Below are 17,342 nucleotides of genomic sequence, written 5' to 3'. Positions count from 1 at the left end.
TGCAAGAAAAAGTATGTGAACCCTTTGGAATGATATGGATTTCTGCACAAATTGGTCATAAAATGTGATCTGATCTTCATCTAAGTCACAACAATAGACAATCACAGTCTGCTTAAACTAATAACACACAAAGAATTAAATGTTACCATGTTTTTATTGAACACACCATGTAAACATTCACAGTGCAGGTGGAAAAAGTATGTGAACCCTTGGATTTAATAACTGGTTGAACCTCCTTTGGCAGCAATAACCTCAACCAAACGTTTCCTGTAGTTGCAGATCAGACGTGGACAACGGTCAGGAGTAATTCTTGACCGTTCCTCTTTACAGAACTGTTTCAGTTCAGCGATATTCTTGGGATGTCTGGTGTGAATCTTTCTTGAGGTCATGCCACAGCTTCTCAATCGGGTTGAGGTCAGGACTCTGACTGGGCCACTCCAGAAGGCGTATTTTCTTCTGTTTAAGCCATTCTGTTGTTGATTTACTTCTATGCTTTGGGTCGTTGTCCTGTTGCAACACCCATCTTCTGTTGAGCTTCAGCTGGTGGACAGATGGCCTTAAAGGGACACTGACAGGCCCTATAAACATATTTAGTTATTCCTATGCAGTCATAGATCTATTAAAGTGTATTCCAATGATATAAGAGTACCCCCTGTCCGCATTGTAAACCATGTAAAAACAACTTTATATTGATCTGTCCATCACATTTCTTTATGCCCAAGGGGCGTTATGCCCAAGGGGCGCCCGAGAAAAGAGCGCTGGATTCAATTACAGGCTTGGTAGGGTGCCGGCGCACGCGCAGATGGTCCAATTGAGGCCGATGCCCATAAGTATCTATCGGGCATGCCCGACAACTGACAGGATCGGGGTATGTAAGAGCCGCCCAGCGCAGTGAATAATTATGAGCTGGGCGGCGCTAGGAATCGACAGTTGAGGCGAGACTGGGCACGAAGGTAGGAGAAAAAACGCCCCTTGGGCATAAAGAAATGTGATTGACAGATGAATATAAAGTTGTTTTTACATGGTTTACAATGCGGACAAGGGGTACTCTTATATCATTGGAATACACTTTAGTTATTCCTATGCAGTCATAGGTCTATTAAATATGTTTATAGGGCCTGTCAGTGTCCCTTTAAAGGCTATTTGTCCACCAGCTGAAGCTCAACAGAAGATGGGTGTTGCAACAGGACAACGACTCAAAGCATAGAAGTAAATCAACAACAGAATGGCTTGAACAGAAGAAAATACGCCTTCTGGAGTGGCCCAGTCAGAGTCCTGACCCCAACCCGATTGAGATGCTGTGGCATGACCTCAAGAAAGCGATTCACACCAGACATCCCAAGAATATTGCTGAACTGAAACAGTTCTGTAAAGAGGAATGGTCAAGAATTACTCCTGACCGTTGTGCACGTCTGATCTGCAACCACAGGGAACGTTTGGTTGAAGTTATTGCTGCCAAAGGAGGTTCAACCAGTTATTAAATACAAGGGTTCACATACTTTTTCCACCTGCACTGTGAATGTTTACATGGTGTGTTCAATAAAAACATGGTAACATGTAATTCTTTGTGTGTTATTAGTTTAAGCAGACTGTGATTGTCTATTGTTGTGACTTAGATGAAGATCAGATCACATTTTATGACCAATTTGTGCAGAAATCCATATCATTCCAAAGGGTTCACATACTTTTTCTTGCAACTGTATATTTGAAAAAAATGTGGTGTCCTGCATTATGGTGGTGTCTTAGAAGTGAGATTAGACAGAGGTGCTGTATTACAACTAATGCATGCATTTACATTTTTAAAACATTTTTAGGCACCTACTGCCAGCAACGTGAAGTAGAGGCCATCACAGAGGGGGTTGAAGAGGACGAGGGATTTTGTTGCTGTGAGCCTGGACATGTTCCCCACATGCTCTCTTTCAATGCTGCTTTTGGACAGCGGTGGCTTGCATGGGAAGTCTTGGTGACGAAGTATGTTTTAGAGGGTTACAGCATTACAGATAACAGTGCAGCCTCCATGCTTCAGGTTTTTGATCTTCGTCGGATTCTAACCACCTACTATGTTAAGGTATGGACTGTGCACAGTAGTGGTGAAAAGTGTAGGTTTACTTCTTCATTTTAGGATGTGTTAATTGGTGTGTGTATTTTCTACCAGGGCATTATCTACTACGTGACAACTTCTGCAAAACTGGAGGAATGGTTAGCCAATGAAACTATGCAGGAAGGACTCCGACCATGTTCAGATCACTGCTATGTGGATGTGGACCCTACATTTAATCCGAACATCGATGAAGACTATGACCTTCGCTTGGCTGGCATTTCAAGAGAGAGCTTCTGTGCAAGCTATCTGAACTGGATCAAGTACTGTTCCTCACGCAGAGAGAAGGTTAATATATAAGAAAAAGTTCTAAACATAAGCACCTAGGATATTTCTTAACTTAAAACCCCCCCTTATTGTTTTAAAGAGGTTGTCGATAAACCTAAGGATTTTTTTAAAACTGATGTTCGATGCTCACAGGTGCACCTCTAGTCTCTGTAGACTGGCATCCAGCAGTGTTATGTCCTCATACGCATGTAACACTAAAAGCCAATCACTGTTGTAGTGGAGACATGCCGGACTGCTGCGCTCACGTCTGTATCGACATGTCATTGCTGGATGCCAGTATACAGAGACTGGGAAGCATCAAAATTGGAACAGTGGGGATCAGTAAGGTGAGCGTTTCTACTTTTGGTACCTTTTTAAGCATCTTTCAACAATTTAAGGTTTCTACCTTTTAAATTTAAAAGGGTTGTCCCAGTTTCCTCCATTGATGACCTATCCGGATATAGGTCATCAATTTCAGATTGGCAAGAGTCCGACTCATGGCACCCCTGCCTATCCGCTGTTTAAAGAGAACGCAGCGCTGCTGCACGTGCTGCGTTCTCCTCACTCTTTACCTCCTCGCCGTTGGCATTGCCGCATTGAGCGGTGTAATTACAGCTCCTCAGTCCCATTCACTTGAATGGAAAGGAACAGTTGTAAAGAACTCACAGGATAGCTGCGTTCTCTTTAAGCAGCTGATTGGCAGGGGTGCCAGGAATTGGCCCCCATGGCCTATCTTATATTGCCGAGCTATCCTGAGGATAAGATCATCAATATAGGAAACCGGACAACCCCGGCATTACTAGTCTTAGTCCATGGTCATGAATGGTGCTTTTACTAGTGAGAAAAACAAGCCCTCTTATTTTGTGGTTAGAAACAACCCAATTAACACTCATCATAGTTATTGCTATGTATAAAACACTCTTCACTAACAGGTATAGACATTAAGGTATGCAGCTATTATTTATTAATCCCACTTTATTTCCTACGCATAATTATGGACAATTACATCATCTTCATCTTATCCTTGCTTATCTTTCAGCCTATTGAAGCCGAGAAGGATTCCCCTCTGGTGACACTTTGTTATGGACTGTGTATTTTGGGAAGAAGGGCTCTCGGGACAGCCTCCCATCATATGTCTAGGTACAATGGACTGTTTTTTTACATGTATATTAGAATTAGCTCAATTTCCCACTGAGATGCAGTTTAACTCTTCAAGAAAAAAATTTGTTTTGGTCAAATAGAACTATGGGGATCATATACTATGCTAAAATATGCCCAAATTAGGCGTATTTCAGGCGCACATAGCGGCGCAGCAGTTTATTGCGCCGCTATCTGCGACTTTCTACCTGCTCAAGCCAGGTTTAAAATTGTCGGCGTGGCCCGTCTCATTCACCGCTTTCAACACCTGTTTTAGGAATGTAAGACAGCTCAGAACATTTAGAACTGGCGCTGGATGCGCCCAAGTTATGGAGAGGCCAGTGCAGGGGGCTCGGCATCTGAAATGCTGGTCTTATCCCCTTAGTAACCACTAATGCCGCTTTTTACTGCCGTAAACAAAGGAGGTTTGAGCTAAACAGCTGGCTTTAATCAATCATTACATATACCCAAAATGGTGCATTTAAAAACTATAACTTGTCCTGCAAAAAATAAGATCTCATTGAGGAAAAAACTAAAAAGTTATAGCTCTTGGAATGCGATAAAAAAAGATTGTGGTCACTAAGGGGTTAATAGATGTGGCCCTATGTGTTAGACTGCAGACACTAGTTTTGTCAATGTATAATTGGTATCCTGCACAGTAGTTTTCAAATGCACTCATCCTGATAATTTGAGAGCCCTAATGCTGCAATTATTATTTTAGTTGCCTTGCATTGCGCCTGCTGTTTCCCCTGACCCCTTTGCTGTATATCGCCTCATTAACGGTGTCAAAACTTCATTTATTTCTTCTGTGGCTTTGTCACTGTTTTTGCTTTGATGCAGTGTTAGAGCCTGTACAACCCATACTACCACCATTCTTCTGTATTGTATGCTACCTACATTACTAGCTGCTTACAGTCTTGGGGCGCATTCACACGACCGAAGTGTTTTGCGGATCCGCAAAACATAGATATTCTCCCGTTTGCATTCTGCATTTTGCAGACCGCACATGGCCGGCACTGTGAGAGAAATCCCTATTTGCGGACAAGAATAGGACATGCTCCATCTCTGCGGGGCCGCAGAACAGAACTACGGATTGCAGACAGTACACTGTGTGCTGTCCTTATCTTTTGCGGCCCCATTGAAATGAATGGTTCCGCACCTGTTCCGCAGAATGGGTGCGGACCCGTTCATACAGTCATGTGAATGAGCCGTTTGGTTGCTGTAAATTTACAAGCTTGACCTTTTTTTTTCTTTTAGTAACCTGGAGTCATTTCTGTACGGTCTTCATGCCTTGTTTAAGGGAGATTTTCGCATCTCCTCCATTCGTGATGAGTGGATTTTTGCAGATATGGAATTGCTCCGAAAAGTCGTCGTCCCTGGAATCCGGATGTCACTAAAACTTCACCAGGTTTGTGCAGAGGACATACTGTATAAAAGATACACGCTAGGTAGATAAGGCTGCAATGCATTTATAGGAGTAAGTATTGGAGGTGTATATTGTCTGAGTTTCTCATCCAGTGATTTTACACTTTTTAGGATCATTTTACATCTCCAGACGAGTATGATGACCCCGCGGTGCTGTATGAAGCCATCATGTCTCATGAGCAAAATTTAGTCATTGCCCATGAGGGAGATCCAGCATGGAGAAGCGCAGTTCTCTCAAACTCTCCTTCACTGCTTGCCCTGCGCCATGTCATGGATGACGGGACTAACGAATACAAGATCATTATGTTAAATAAACGCTATCTCAGTTTCCGGGTTATCAAGGTGACCTTTTTTTTTTTTTTTCTAACCCTTTTCAATTTATGATGTTTAAGAGGATACAAAATGAATGAGCTGTATATTCAAGGGGTTTACCGACTTTTATTTATTTATTGGTGACCTGTCCTCTGGATAGGTCATCAGTATCTGATTGGTGGGGGTCCAACACCCGGGACCCCGCTGATCAGCTGTCTGAGAAGGACACGGTGCTTGCGACCTTCTCTCAGCTCACCAATCACAGCGCCGTACATTGTATAGAGGCTGTGCTTGGTATCCCATTCACTTCAATGAGGCTGAGTTGCACCTTGGCCACGTGACTGCTGAACGTGACTTCATAAGAACTAAGCTAGAGAAGGCTGTTGCGCTACTGCCTTCTCAAACAGCTGATCGGCAGGGGTGTCAGACCCTCACCAATCAGGTCAAAAAAATAAAAATTGTCGGAAAACCTCTTTAAAGTGTACCTCCAATTTTATAGAGCAACGAATTCTGTTTGTAAATGGCAGCACAGACCGCGTTTCCTGCTTTGTCTCCTAGCCTTCTGTGCCCAGTAGGGGAGACAGCACTGAAGAATGTATTGTAATACGGTGCTGGTTTCCCTACTGCGTACAGGAGCCTAGGTGACAGAAGCCCAAAGTACGAGGTGTGGATGGTCTGTGCTGCTGTTTGGAGACAGAATCTTATTACTGGGCGCACTCTTGCGCAATAATTTCCCCGTATAATTGGAGGTACAGTATAAAAAAATAAAAAATAAAGTTTGTGGCTTGTTTGTACCCTGTAACTTGCAGACACATCTGCTGGTTATAAATGACATTAATAAAAGCCAGGTTGCCCCTTTTCTAACAGGTAAACAAAGAATGTGTCCGTGGATTGTGGGCTGGCCAACAGCAGGAACTAGTTTTTCTCCGGAACCGCAACCCAGAGAGAGGAAGCATTCAAAATGCTAAACAGGCTCTCCGGAACATGATTAACTCATCTTGTGACCAGCCTATTGGATATCCTATCTACGTGTCCCCACTGACCACTTCCTACTCTGATAGCCACGATCAGCTGAAGGAAATTCTTGGAGGGCCGATAAGCGTGGCCAATATCAGAAATTTTATTGTTTCTACGTGGCACAGGTAAAAGAGTACCTTCATTATGTGTTTGATCCATAGAAGGCACTGATAAAATTAAAGAGGACCTGTCAGCTCTCCAGATATGTAAAATATTTGTATCCCCCAGAAATGAACAGTTCTGAAGCTTATTTCCTTCAAACAGAGATGCCCAACCTGCTACCCTCCAGCTGTTGCAAAACTACAACTCCCAGCATGCCTTGACAGTCTACAGCTATCAGCCTATGATACTAGGGGATGATGGGAGTTGTAGTTTTAAAACAGCTGGATGGCCGCTGGTTGAGCATCCCTGCCTTAGAACTATAGGTTGTGCCGTTCCTTTGTTATTCCTCCTTGAAATGTTTGATTTAAATTGATAGCTCAATGTTACCATTCTTCCTGTCAATGGGGCTTTCTCGCTCATATCATTGGGGGACACAGGACCGTGTTTATTGCTTGCTACTGCCACTAGGAGGCGACATTAGGCTGAAAGCTGTTAGCTTCTTTCCTGCAGTCTATATCTCCTCCAGCCTGGAGAGAGCATATCAGTTTTTAGCTTAGTGTCGTAGGAGGCAGACCTCCCTGCATTTAGCAGGGTGGCTCTTCTTTTTATATATATATACTTTTTATATATATATACTGGCTTCCCTCCTCTCGATGTTGGAGGGGGTGGGGCTTATTCTCCCGCTTAAGCAGGTTCTTCCTCCTCTCAGCGCTACAGGCAGGACACAAGACTGAGGAACGCTATATTGCCTGGTAGATCTCTACCCCCTCCAGCATAGAGACATAGACAATGTCTGACCCAGCCACTGCGCCACCCCCAGGCACCCTGCAGGACCACTTACTATGCATGCACTTCATGCTCAGTAAAATTCCATCGTGGCCAGTAATGCTCTGCATGTCATGCGCCTGCACAGAGCTATCCACCTTTTCTTCAGCAGCCCACAGAAGCACAGGACCATCATTGCTATGGGGAACCTGACTGGGCAAGGTTTCTATCCCAGGCAGTGTAAGACCTCTCAAAAATCTCCCATTCCACCCTTTCCTTGCTGGGTCGTTTGGTTGAGAAATCGCCACCGGTTTAATCCTCACCGTCGCAGTGCGTACAAACCAGAGGCAGACTTCCTAGTAAGCGTCCCGGACGCCCCTCCACCTGGCTCCCAATCACAGGCGTTCTCCCTTTTAAGTGGGAGGGTGAGATTGGAGATTTGGATGCGGAATTGGACCTGGACCACTCTTCTCAGATTGCGTCCATGGTAGATAGCCTGATATATCAGCTATTTGGGACACCTTCCAGGTTCAGGTGGATCTTCGGAGTGGGCCCTCCGTTTGAACCAAGACCTAGCGTCTGATCTTCTCCCCGCGGACCTTCAGTCCTTAGCACTCCAGATTTCTCAAGCAGGGAAATATCTCTGCGAAGCGGCTCTAGACGCTGGGACGATGGTCGCTCGTTCCTTGGCTCTCGCGGTATCTATCCGCCGTGAGTTATGGCTCAAGGTCTAGAAGGCAGACCCATCCTCTAAGCGCTCACTGTTGAGACTTCCCTTTGCAGGGTCGCGACTCTTTGGGCCCCGGCTGGACGAGATTATTGCGGAGGCAACGGGTGGGAGAAGCACCCATCTGCCCCAACCTAAGGTGAAACGTCCTTTTCATGCTAGAAATTCCTCCTCCTGTTACCAGTCCTTTTTGTAGCTTCTCTGGCACCTGTCCAGCCCCCACCTCAACGGCGGGACCATCCACTCAAGACCGACGGAAGGGACCGGCGTTTAAGACCCAACAGGCCTGGTGTCCTCGTACTCAACAACCTCGTTCCGCCCCAGGAAAACAGCCTTCAGCATGGGGGGGACGTCTCCTCCTGTTTCCGAAAATTTGGCAATCCCATATTTTGGACGCTCGAGGTAGTTTCCTCGGGCTACAAAATAGAGTTCAAGTCTATCCCCCCCAAACCGTTTTTTCCTCTCTCAGCCTCCCAGAGATCCTGTTTGAGCCGTGGCATTCTTTCACGCAATCCAACCCAATCTATCACTGGGGGGTGATGGCACCGGTACCCCTAGAGGAACGGTTTACAGGTTTTTATTCCAACCTGTTCGTGGTCCCCAAAAAGGAGCGAGATATGCGGCCAGTACTGGATCTCAAGTTCTTGAACAGATTCCTCTGGGTTCAGAGATTCAGGATGGAGTCCCTCCGTTCCGTTGTTGCTTCAATGGTAAAAGGGGAATTTATGGCATCCATAGACATTCAGGATGCCTACCTCCACGTTCCATTCGTAACACTTCACCAACATTTTCTTCGGTTCGCCATTCATTCGGACCATTACCAATTTGTCGCACTACTGTTCGGTCTGGCGACTGCACCGCGAGTATTTGCAAAGGTACTCGCACCCCTTCTGGGCCTACTGCTATCCAGAGGCATTACTCTTCTCCCGTATCTAGACGACATATTGAGCAAGGCCCCTACGGCATCTCAATGCGAGGAGAGCCTTCAACTCACCATGAGCACTCTGTCCCGCTTCGGGTGTATAATCAATCTGCGGAAGTCTTTCCTGTCTCCCGCTACTCAGGTGAGATTCCTGGGCATGACATTAGATTCGGGGGCAGCTGTGGTACGCCTACCACTGGAGAAGAGACTGGACATTCAGAGGTCGGTGATCTTACTACTCCAGCGCCGGAATACGTCTATCCGCAATTGTATGTGAGTACTAGGCCTGATGGTTGCCTCCCTCGAGGTGATTCCATTCGCCCAAGTCCCTGCACTCTTTGGATCTCGGGATCAGTCTATCTCATCAAGTGCGCTCGGCGCTCAGCTGGTGGACCGTGACTGTGCACCTGTCTTCAGGGAAATCCTTTCTCCCATTGACGCGGACCGTCATTACGACCGATGCCAGCCGGGGCGTGGTCTTCACCACCCGGACAGTCCAGGGTGTTTGGTCTCCATCGGAATCCACACTGCCCATCAACATCCTGGAACTCCGGGCCATCTACCTCTCCCTTCCCTATTGGACCCCCCTATTGCGGGGTCGTCAGATCAGAGTACAGTCGGCCAATGCCACGGCAATGGCTTATATCAACCATCAAGGGGGAACTCGCAGCAAGGCGGTGATGTAGGAGTCTGCGAAGATTCTACAGTGGGCACAAGCCAATGTTGCGGTGATTAGGTCCGCCATTACCGAGGCATATCGTTCTAAAGGCAAGGCTTCTCCTCCCGGAATCACGACTCACTCTTTCAAAGCTGTCGGGGCTTCTTGGGCGCACCTCCACCACGCTTATGCGTCTCAATTGTGTAAGGCTGCGACTTGGTCATCCTTGCACACCTTCACAAAATTTTACAAAGTGCATTCTTACAGGCCGCAGTGTAGCGACTTCCATGAGGGAGTATGTTTTTGACGGTTGTTGTTTCCCTCCCCGGGGACTGCTTTAGGACGTCCCACGGTTCTGTGTCCCCCAATGATATGAGCGAGAAAACAAGATTTTTGTGAACTCGCCTGTAAAATCTTTCTCGCTTTATTCATTGGGGGACACAGCACCCACCCAATGTTCTTTTTACGGCAAGTGGGATCCTGATTTGCCCGTTGGGACCTGGTTTTGGTTCGGTCTTATGGCAGTGTGCAGTTCTGGTTGTTTTTTCAGTTAGTACTTCTGCTTCTCCCACTGCTGGAGCACAAACTGATAGCTCCTCCCCTGCAGGCTATAGCCCCTCCAGCCTGGAGAGAGCATAACAGCTTTCAGCCTAGTGTCGCCTCCTAGTGGCAGCAGCAAGCTATACCCACAGTCCTGTGTCCCCCCAATGAATAAAGCGAGAGAGATTTTACAGGTGAGTTCACAAAAATCTAGTTTTTTCCTACACCCCTACAGTCTAAATAGTGCAGCTAGTTCAGAGACCCTGTTGACAAGGATAATGCAAATAATTGTCAGTTTGTGTACTTTACAAGGATGAATAAGAGAGGAACAGCACAGTGCAGCATTCTGTGAAAAGATGCTCCAGAAGTATTTGCTAAAACAGGCAAGTCAGAAGAACAGAATGGTCCTCTTTATGGACCCCTTTACACAGGCTGACGAGTGGGGCAATTATTGACAACGAGGCGTCTGTATACCTCGCATTCCTGATAATTCCCATGAGTTAATGTGCCACCAACCACCAAATGGACTAGCAAAAATGCTCATTCATATGGTGATCGCATCTTTAATGTGGCACTTAATATCCTCATTTCCCAGCAGCACATCACCTTACCTAAACAGGTCGGCTAATAATCTGTATGCAGATGAATGATCACAGTAGTGATCGTTGATCCCCCTACAGAAGAGATGTCTGCTGCATGCATTTTTTTTTTCTTTATCTGACTTATCTGTTGATTTATGACTTCTAGGTTAAGGAAAGGCTGTGGAGCAGGATGTAATAGCGGAGGAAACATAGAGGACTCTGATGCTGGAGGCGGGACCTCCATAAACAGCAACAACCCTTCTAATGCAAATGATGCTCAGATCAGTGTATCACAAGGGGGAATTCCTGGGGGTACAGGACCTGTACAGACTTCACGCCTCCAACCTCCAGGAGTCCCTCATCTATCAACACTAGGTAAGGATGAGCAGGATTGTAGTGCTTGTTACAGCGCAGCCATTGTTCATTGCTCATTCTCGATCTAGCTGACACGCATTAAATGTTAATAAAACTAGATATAAGAAAAGAACTGTCATAATACTGGCAATATGGGGCCATGAGAACAAGTGACCCATGTGACCATTCTAAATCTCTACTTAAGATTTGGCAAGTATTCACTTGATTCACTAACTCATTCCATGCCATTTGCCAGGATGATAGATATGACAGCTGTGACTTAGCAGTGATTATTGAGTAGTATATAATTTTGCCATTGTGGATGTAGCCTGAGAGGCATTGGCAGTACATTTGGTTTTGGTTTGGGAATTTTCGATATTGATAATCTGTTTTTAGGATAGACCATCAATATTAGATCTGACTCTCTCCAGTCCCTGACAATCCTCTGTTTACAACTCGTGGGTCAGGACCTCAGCCTTTTCATGGTTTCCAATGGTCTGTACACTGATGTAAAAAAAGAAAATCAGACATCATATAGTACATGACGATACCTTCCTAACACAGCTAGAACCAGCCGTGTACTGCATGTGGGTCCAGAGAGCTCCACGTTCACTGCTCCAATTGCTCTGCTAGATTACGTTCAGCCTGGCAGCGCAGGGGACGTGTCCTTTCTGCTGCAGCTCTCTCCCTGTATCTGCCACAGCTTCTTACAGAACATATGGCTGGTGGCAGTTGAAGATTTAAACTGAGCGTGTGTGACTGACAAAAAAATAAGGAAAAGAGCAAACAGCAGGTGGCGCTATACAGATACATTGTATTGAATAGCTCAGTGGCTATGCAAAATTTTTATTACATGCAAGTACAATAGTATTCCAATCCAGATGCTGGTTTGAAAAATGGAGAATATACTTCCTGACACAACCGCTTTAAGTGAATGGAACGGTACTGCAGTACTCGGCACGCCTTTACTTTATGTACAATGTGATGTGTATGGGCACTGTGAACAATTAAGAGGCTGATATGCTCATGGAGCCCAGTAGATTTCCTTCAAATAGCTGATCAGCGGGGGTGCCATATCCCCCCCCCCCCCCCCCCCCCATCAATATAAAAATCTCAGACATCCCTTTTTTCCCCTCTTCTTTTTTTTTTTTTTTTTTTTAAATGCATGGTTAATAACATATTCAATAGACATAGTAAAATGTGTGTAGTTCTTTAACATTACAAGACCTCATGTATTTATACTTGGATACTTTCTTGTTTCAGGAACCAGCCACAGTTCTCACTCCATGCAATCAAGTCTTGTCAGACATTCCCCTGCTCGAGGCTCTGTAGCTAGTCAATCATCTTACTGCTACAACAGCCGCCACTCATCCCTCCGAACGTCCAACACAGGGTTTGTGCCTTGCAGGCGATCCTCTACCAGCCAGATCTCTCTCCGTAATCTCCCAACATCTATCCAGTCACGTTTATCCATGGCAAATCAAGCAGACCCCACAAGCCAGTCAGTTGTGATTGGCCTTCCTTCCTCTAGCAGCTCCAGCCAGAGCATACCTGCATGCAAGCGGCACGCTTTAGTGGGGTTTTTGGGACCTGAGGGGGGAAATCTTATTGAAACACAGTCATGTGGCAATTCAAGTCCAGCAACACATTCAAGAGCCAAAAAGGAAGACGTCATGTACAGAGTACAGGTTAGAACACTTCTTGTGCGATACTGCATTGCTTTATGTAATATCCGTAGTGAAAGAACTACCCCCCCCCTAATACCCCGACAAGGCCTCTCAACTAAGATAATTTTCTCTGCTTTGATCTGATAAAGGGCATTAACCTAGTTTTTGTAGATTAGATGATGGCTTAGCTGTTACCCAAGTTATGCTTTAAGGCCTTAAAGGGACACTGACAGGCCCAATAAGCATATTTAGGTATATATATGACAGTACAGGTCTTATCAAGTGTATTAAAATCATCTAAGTATCCCCCCTGTCCACCTTATAAATACCAAAAACTAAAGTTTTATTAATCTGCTTGTCTCGTCTCCAATCTGCCCAAGGGGCGGCGTTTCATCTCAAAATGCGCCCAGCCAGCCGCTCCCAACTGCCGTTCTGAAACCCCGCCCAGCTCATCAATATTCACTTCGCTGGTCGGCGGCAACAACTCTCCCCCCGGCTCAAGTGCCCGGCGCATGCGCATAAAGCAGAGGCTGCAGCGGCCTCTAAGACGCAGACTGTCTGTACGCAGGTGCGATGTGACCCCGGCCGGGCGCATGCGCTGAAGATTAGACGGAGGACGTGCCCAGAGGATTGAATTGGCCATGCGCAGGATCTTGAGTCGGGGAGAGTTGTAGCCGCCGCCCAGCGAAGTGAATATTGATGAGCTGGGCGGGGCTTCAGAACGGCAGTTGGGAGCGGCTGGCTGGGCGCATTTTGAGATGAAACGCCTGCGGAAATTGACCTGCCATGCAGATTTGGAAAGTTGCCATGTTAATTCTTTCACCCTTATTTCATCCTTTTAAAAGCAAGGGTGAGTGATGAATTGTTAATACGCAGTGAGGTCCATGTGTCTACATACAACACGGGCCTGGCGACCGCCAGAGGCAGTTGTCTCCATGTCTGTCCTTTTAGACACATACCATAATGGTGCACGCCCTGAGTTCCTGCATATATTGCACCTTGCTCCCTGTGGTAAAACAGAGGTGTGAACTGCCCCTTTGACTTCTAGGTTTCAGTGTGTTGTCCACATGGTTAGCACACAGACGAAAATTACCGCTGTCCGAATCGGTCCTTATTTGGTCTAGCTATAAGCCATGAGCTTTGATGTTGTCTCTTCCATGGGTGATAACACACTCTATCAGCATAATTCTTGAAACCATACGTTGATATTTTTTTATTTTTTTGTTAGCTGTTTGAATATATACATTTCTGTTGTTTTTTGCCATTCATAGATTGTGGATCCAAGCCAGGTGCTTGAAGGAGTTAATATATCCAGAAGAAAAGAGCTGCAATGGCCAGATGAGCTAGTGCGGCTAAAAGCCGGTAAAAATAGCTGGAAAGACTGGAGCCCTCAGGAAGGCATGGAAGGCCATGTAGGTTGCTACAGTTATGATGATTGCTATTAATATCTCCAAGGGAGAAACTTTTTTCTTTTTTTCTGATCCTTGATGACAAATTTACATTGTTCCATCTGTCAGGATATTTTAAGTTAATAAAGTATTTTTCTTTTTTTTTTTATTAACGGTAGTCGCTAAGGATGTAAGTCCTAATTCCTGTTTTGCATATCTTGGGTATCACTCAAATTTGTCTCAGATGGGACAGATTGTTGCACTGCTGCTTTAATAAACAGGGATTACTTGTAAATCTGAGTTTTCAGTCCTACATTATTTTGCCTGAAGTTGGGGCATTCCCAACTGAAGAGTCGTCTTTGGTTGTGTTTTATTAGGCTTTACATATGATTTCCTAATGTGTTTTACAGACTGCTTGGCATCTTGCATACACCTAGGTTAAGAGCCCAGTAGGAGAAATTAACGTGCCAGATATTAACCCCATAAGGACAACCGCTGTACACGTACGGCAGATGTCTGTTCATTAATGATGGCTCCCACTCAGAAGCCTGGCGCTTACCATAGCCACTGGGTGCCTGCTGCTTTACACAACATACACCTGGAGGCATTGTCTTTGATTGGCGATAGTACCGATCATAGACTTTTAACCCCGTAGATGCTGTGGTCAGTTGTGACCACGACATCTGAGTGTTAAAATCCTTGGAACGCTGCAGTCCCAGGCTCAAATGGCTCCCCCCACACAGAGATCGAGGGAATCATTTGATTGCTATGGCAGCCTCTTGCCTTCTGAAGGATACAAGGCCTGACACAGCAATGTTCCTGTGGAGCCCTGCCTGTGGCTGGGCTCCATAGGAACACAGTAAATCATCTATAGACTGCAATGGTAATTTATTGCAGTCTATAGATGATCACATGTTGATGTCCCAAGAGGGAAAAATAGTTAAAAAAAAAATATAGGGAAAGGGGATGATGTATCCATCCCCTTTTCCCATATTAAAAATTAACAATAGAAAAAAAAAATTGATTACAAAAAAGGAAATGTGTTGCTTTCTGGTTTTAACTGGCCAATACAATTTTTGGTGACACTTTCCCTTTAATGTATGTTAACGAGTAGCTGAGGTGAGATGAAAGGGAATATGACTTTAGCTTCTGAGTGGTTGCCGTCTGTTTCAATCGGGATGTATTGGTCAGCATAACAGATGTAGACTCCAAATCTTAGAGTTGCTTTATTTTAGATGCATTGGGATAATTAAAAAATCTCCCAGTTTAAAGTTTTTTTTTTCATCCTGTAGATATTGATGACCTGTGCTCAGGATGGGTCATCAATATCAGATCGTTGGGGGTGTCGATCAGCTATTTCCAGGAGAAACTGGTATTGGAACCTAAACTATGGCCTGAGCTGGAAGTAGAAGGCTCCGTCCACTTTGTATTGGCCTCGCCGGTGTATTGGAGTAGAGTTGTAATATGCCACCATGGCAGAGCCTTCTGATTCCAACTCGTCTACTGTTTAAATTCTGACACCGGTGACTGCCGAAAACAGCTGATCAGCGGACGCGTTGGACCTCCGTCGATCTGGTATTGATGACCTATCCTGTTCCAGTTCCTGGGTAGAAAATGGGAAGTAAAGGCAATGTATACGTTGTGCATCTGCAGTTTCCCTGTGATGCAAGCCCCTGGTGCAGGCAAGTTTTTATGCCCAATTATTTTTGAGAAACATCCAATTCCGCTACCACAGGATTTTAAAATATTGTCATCGTTCCTATATTTTAATGCGTTTATGACATTGTGTAGCAAGCCGTGTATCGTAAAAGTTATGATCTCCATGTCACGGACCAAATGAAAACGCTGGTAACTTCACAAGACAGTCATCTAACGCCAGTTTCTCTCTCTCGGTCTCTTCCCCCCCTCTTTCTCTCTCGCTCTGTTCTGTCGCTTTTCCACAGGTAATTCACCGCTGGGTGCCTTGCAGCAGAGACCCTTGTAATAGGTCCCACATTGACAAAACTATCCTGCTGATTAAGATTGAGGACAAATATGTTGCTGTTATTGAGACTGGGGTGCTTGAGCTTGGGGCCGAAGTGTGATTCTGCGGTTCAGTCATCTTTTGAAGCTTTCAGACAGGAATGAACTTTTTACTGTTTGGGGACAGAGCACTCAAGATGGAGAAGGGCTCTGACACGGCCCAAACGTGTAAATTATTATTTTTCTGCGTTTGTTTTAATAATCTGCAGATGTTCATCTACATAAAGAGTATAAACAGAAAAAAAAAAAGCTATAAGACCATTATCTTATATGTACAATGGAATAATGCTATGCATTTCATATGCTTTAAGTCAGAAACCTATTGAATTTCTCCATGCAGAATATGATCGTCATATTTTTCTAATTTATTTGCCAAAAAACGATTGCCATGTCTCATACTGTAGCATGTCGTCTTTTCTTTCTTTTATTTTTTTCACATTATATTTCCTTGAAACGTGCAGATTCTTTTTTTTGTTATCTTCTATATGCAGTATAGGCTGCATTATTTTTTTTATCCCAAACTTTTTTTTTTTTATCATTTTGGATCCTGCCCTAAACCATATTTCCTAGAACCGTGCACTAAGAGAAATAAATCTGATATTGGTCAGAGTGTCTATTTATAAATATATAAATATAGAGATATACAGAAATAACCTAATTTAAATTGATTTTTATTGAATCTACACCCTTACTTGCCCTAGTCCAGTGATGTCAAACCTTTTAGAGGCCAAGTGCCTAAACTGCAACCCAAAGCCCACTTATTTATCGTAAAGTGCCAACACGGCAATTTAACCTGAATACTATAGTTCAATATAGTATATATTCCATGTACTTTATCATTTAGCTATAACAGCCTGCCCACATTCAGTGCGCTGCCTGTGCTGTTCATAGTGCGCCCTGCACTGATAAATGGCATTAAAAGTGTAAGGCATATTGGTACACCATAGACATTTTTTACAGTGCGGGTGCCCACAGAGAGGGCTCTGAGTGCCGCCTCTGGCACCCGTGCCAGAGGTTCGCCATCACTGCCCTAGTCCTTCCTATATATGGCTCTTGCCATTCAGTCTTTAATGCAGTGGCTTACTGTCACCGTTCCTTCAGTTTTTTCCTTAAAAACTAAATGTATTCCTAGAAAATGAAATGCCTGCTTGTAATCTGCTGCATCTCATTGTATGTCTATGTGTTACCTTCAGGAACATGTGCAAATGTTGGGCTCCTTCAGCACTAGACATGCGTCTGTATATACTGTATACATTTCTATTCACTGATCTCCCAATTTAAAATCCACTAACACCAGAAAGGGCTCTTCTAAGGGAACCTGCCATATTGAATTTGGTGGAAACTGAGCAGATTGATAAAT

The 17,342-nt window shown here is 44.7% G+C and overlaps 1 protein-coding gene across 5 annotated transcripts in view; it reads left to right on the top strand.

Annotated features, from left to right (window-relative positions):
• The window catches only part of PCNX1 (pecanex 1), a 108,891-nt gene extending 92,038 nt beyond the window's left edge, over window positions 1-16,853 (top strand). For all 5 annotated transcript variants that reach the window (XM_044272354.1, XM_044272352.1, XM_044272351.1 and 2 more), the window contains 10 exons: window positions 1,815-2,068; window positions 2,156-2,386; window positions 3,405-3,505; window positions 4,760-4,910; window positions 5,039-5,269; window positions 6,107-6,381; window positions 10,718-10,926; window positions 12,169-12,593; window positions 13,844-13,984; window positions 15,904-16,853. In XM_044272354.1, the coding sequence (XP_044128289.1) occupies window positions 1,815-2,068; window positions 2,156-2,386; window positions 3,405-3,505; window positions 4,760-4,910; window positions 5,039-5,269; window positions 6,107-6,381; window positions 10,718-10,926; window positions 12,169-12,593; window positions 13,844-13,984; window positions 15,904-16,044 (2,159 nt within the window). In that variant the 3' untranslated portion in view covers window positions 16,045-16,853. The remainder of the gene's footprint in view (window positions 1-1,814; window positions 2,069-2,155; window positions 2,387-3,404; window positions 3,506-4,759; window positions 4,911-5,038; window positions 5,270-6,106; window positions 6,382-10,717; window positions 10,927-12,168; window positions 12,594-13,843; window positions 13,985-15,903) is intronic.
• The last annotated feature ends 489 nt before the right edge of the window (window positions 16,854-17,342 follow it).

Source organism: Bufo gargarizans, chromosome 11 (genome assembly GCF_014858855.1).
Source record: "Bufo gargarizans isolate SCDJY-AF-19 chromosome 11, ASM1485885v1, whole genome shotgun sequence".
NCBI classification, from domain to species: domain Eukaryota; kingdom Metazoa; phylum Chordata; class Amphibia; order Anura; family Bufonidae; genus Bufo; species Bufo gargarizans.
This window is presented reverse-complemented; position numbering and strand designations above follow the sequence as displayed.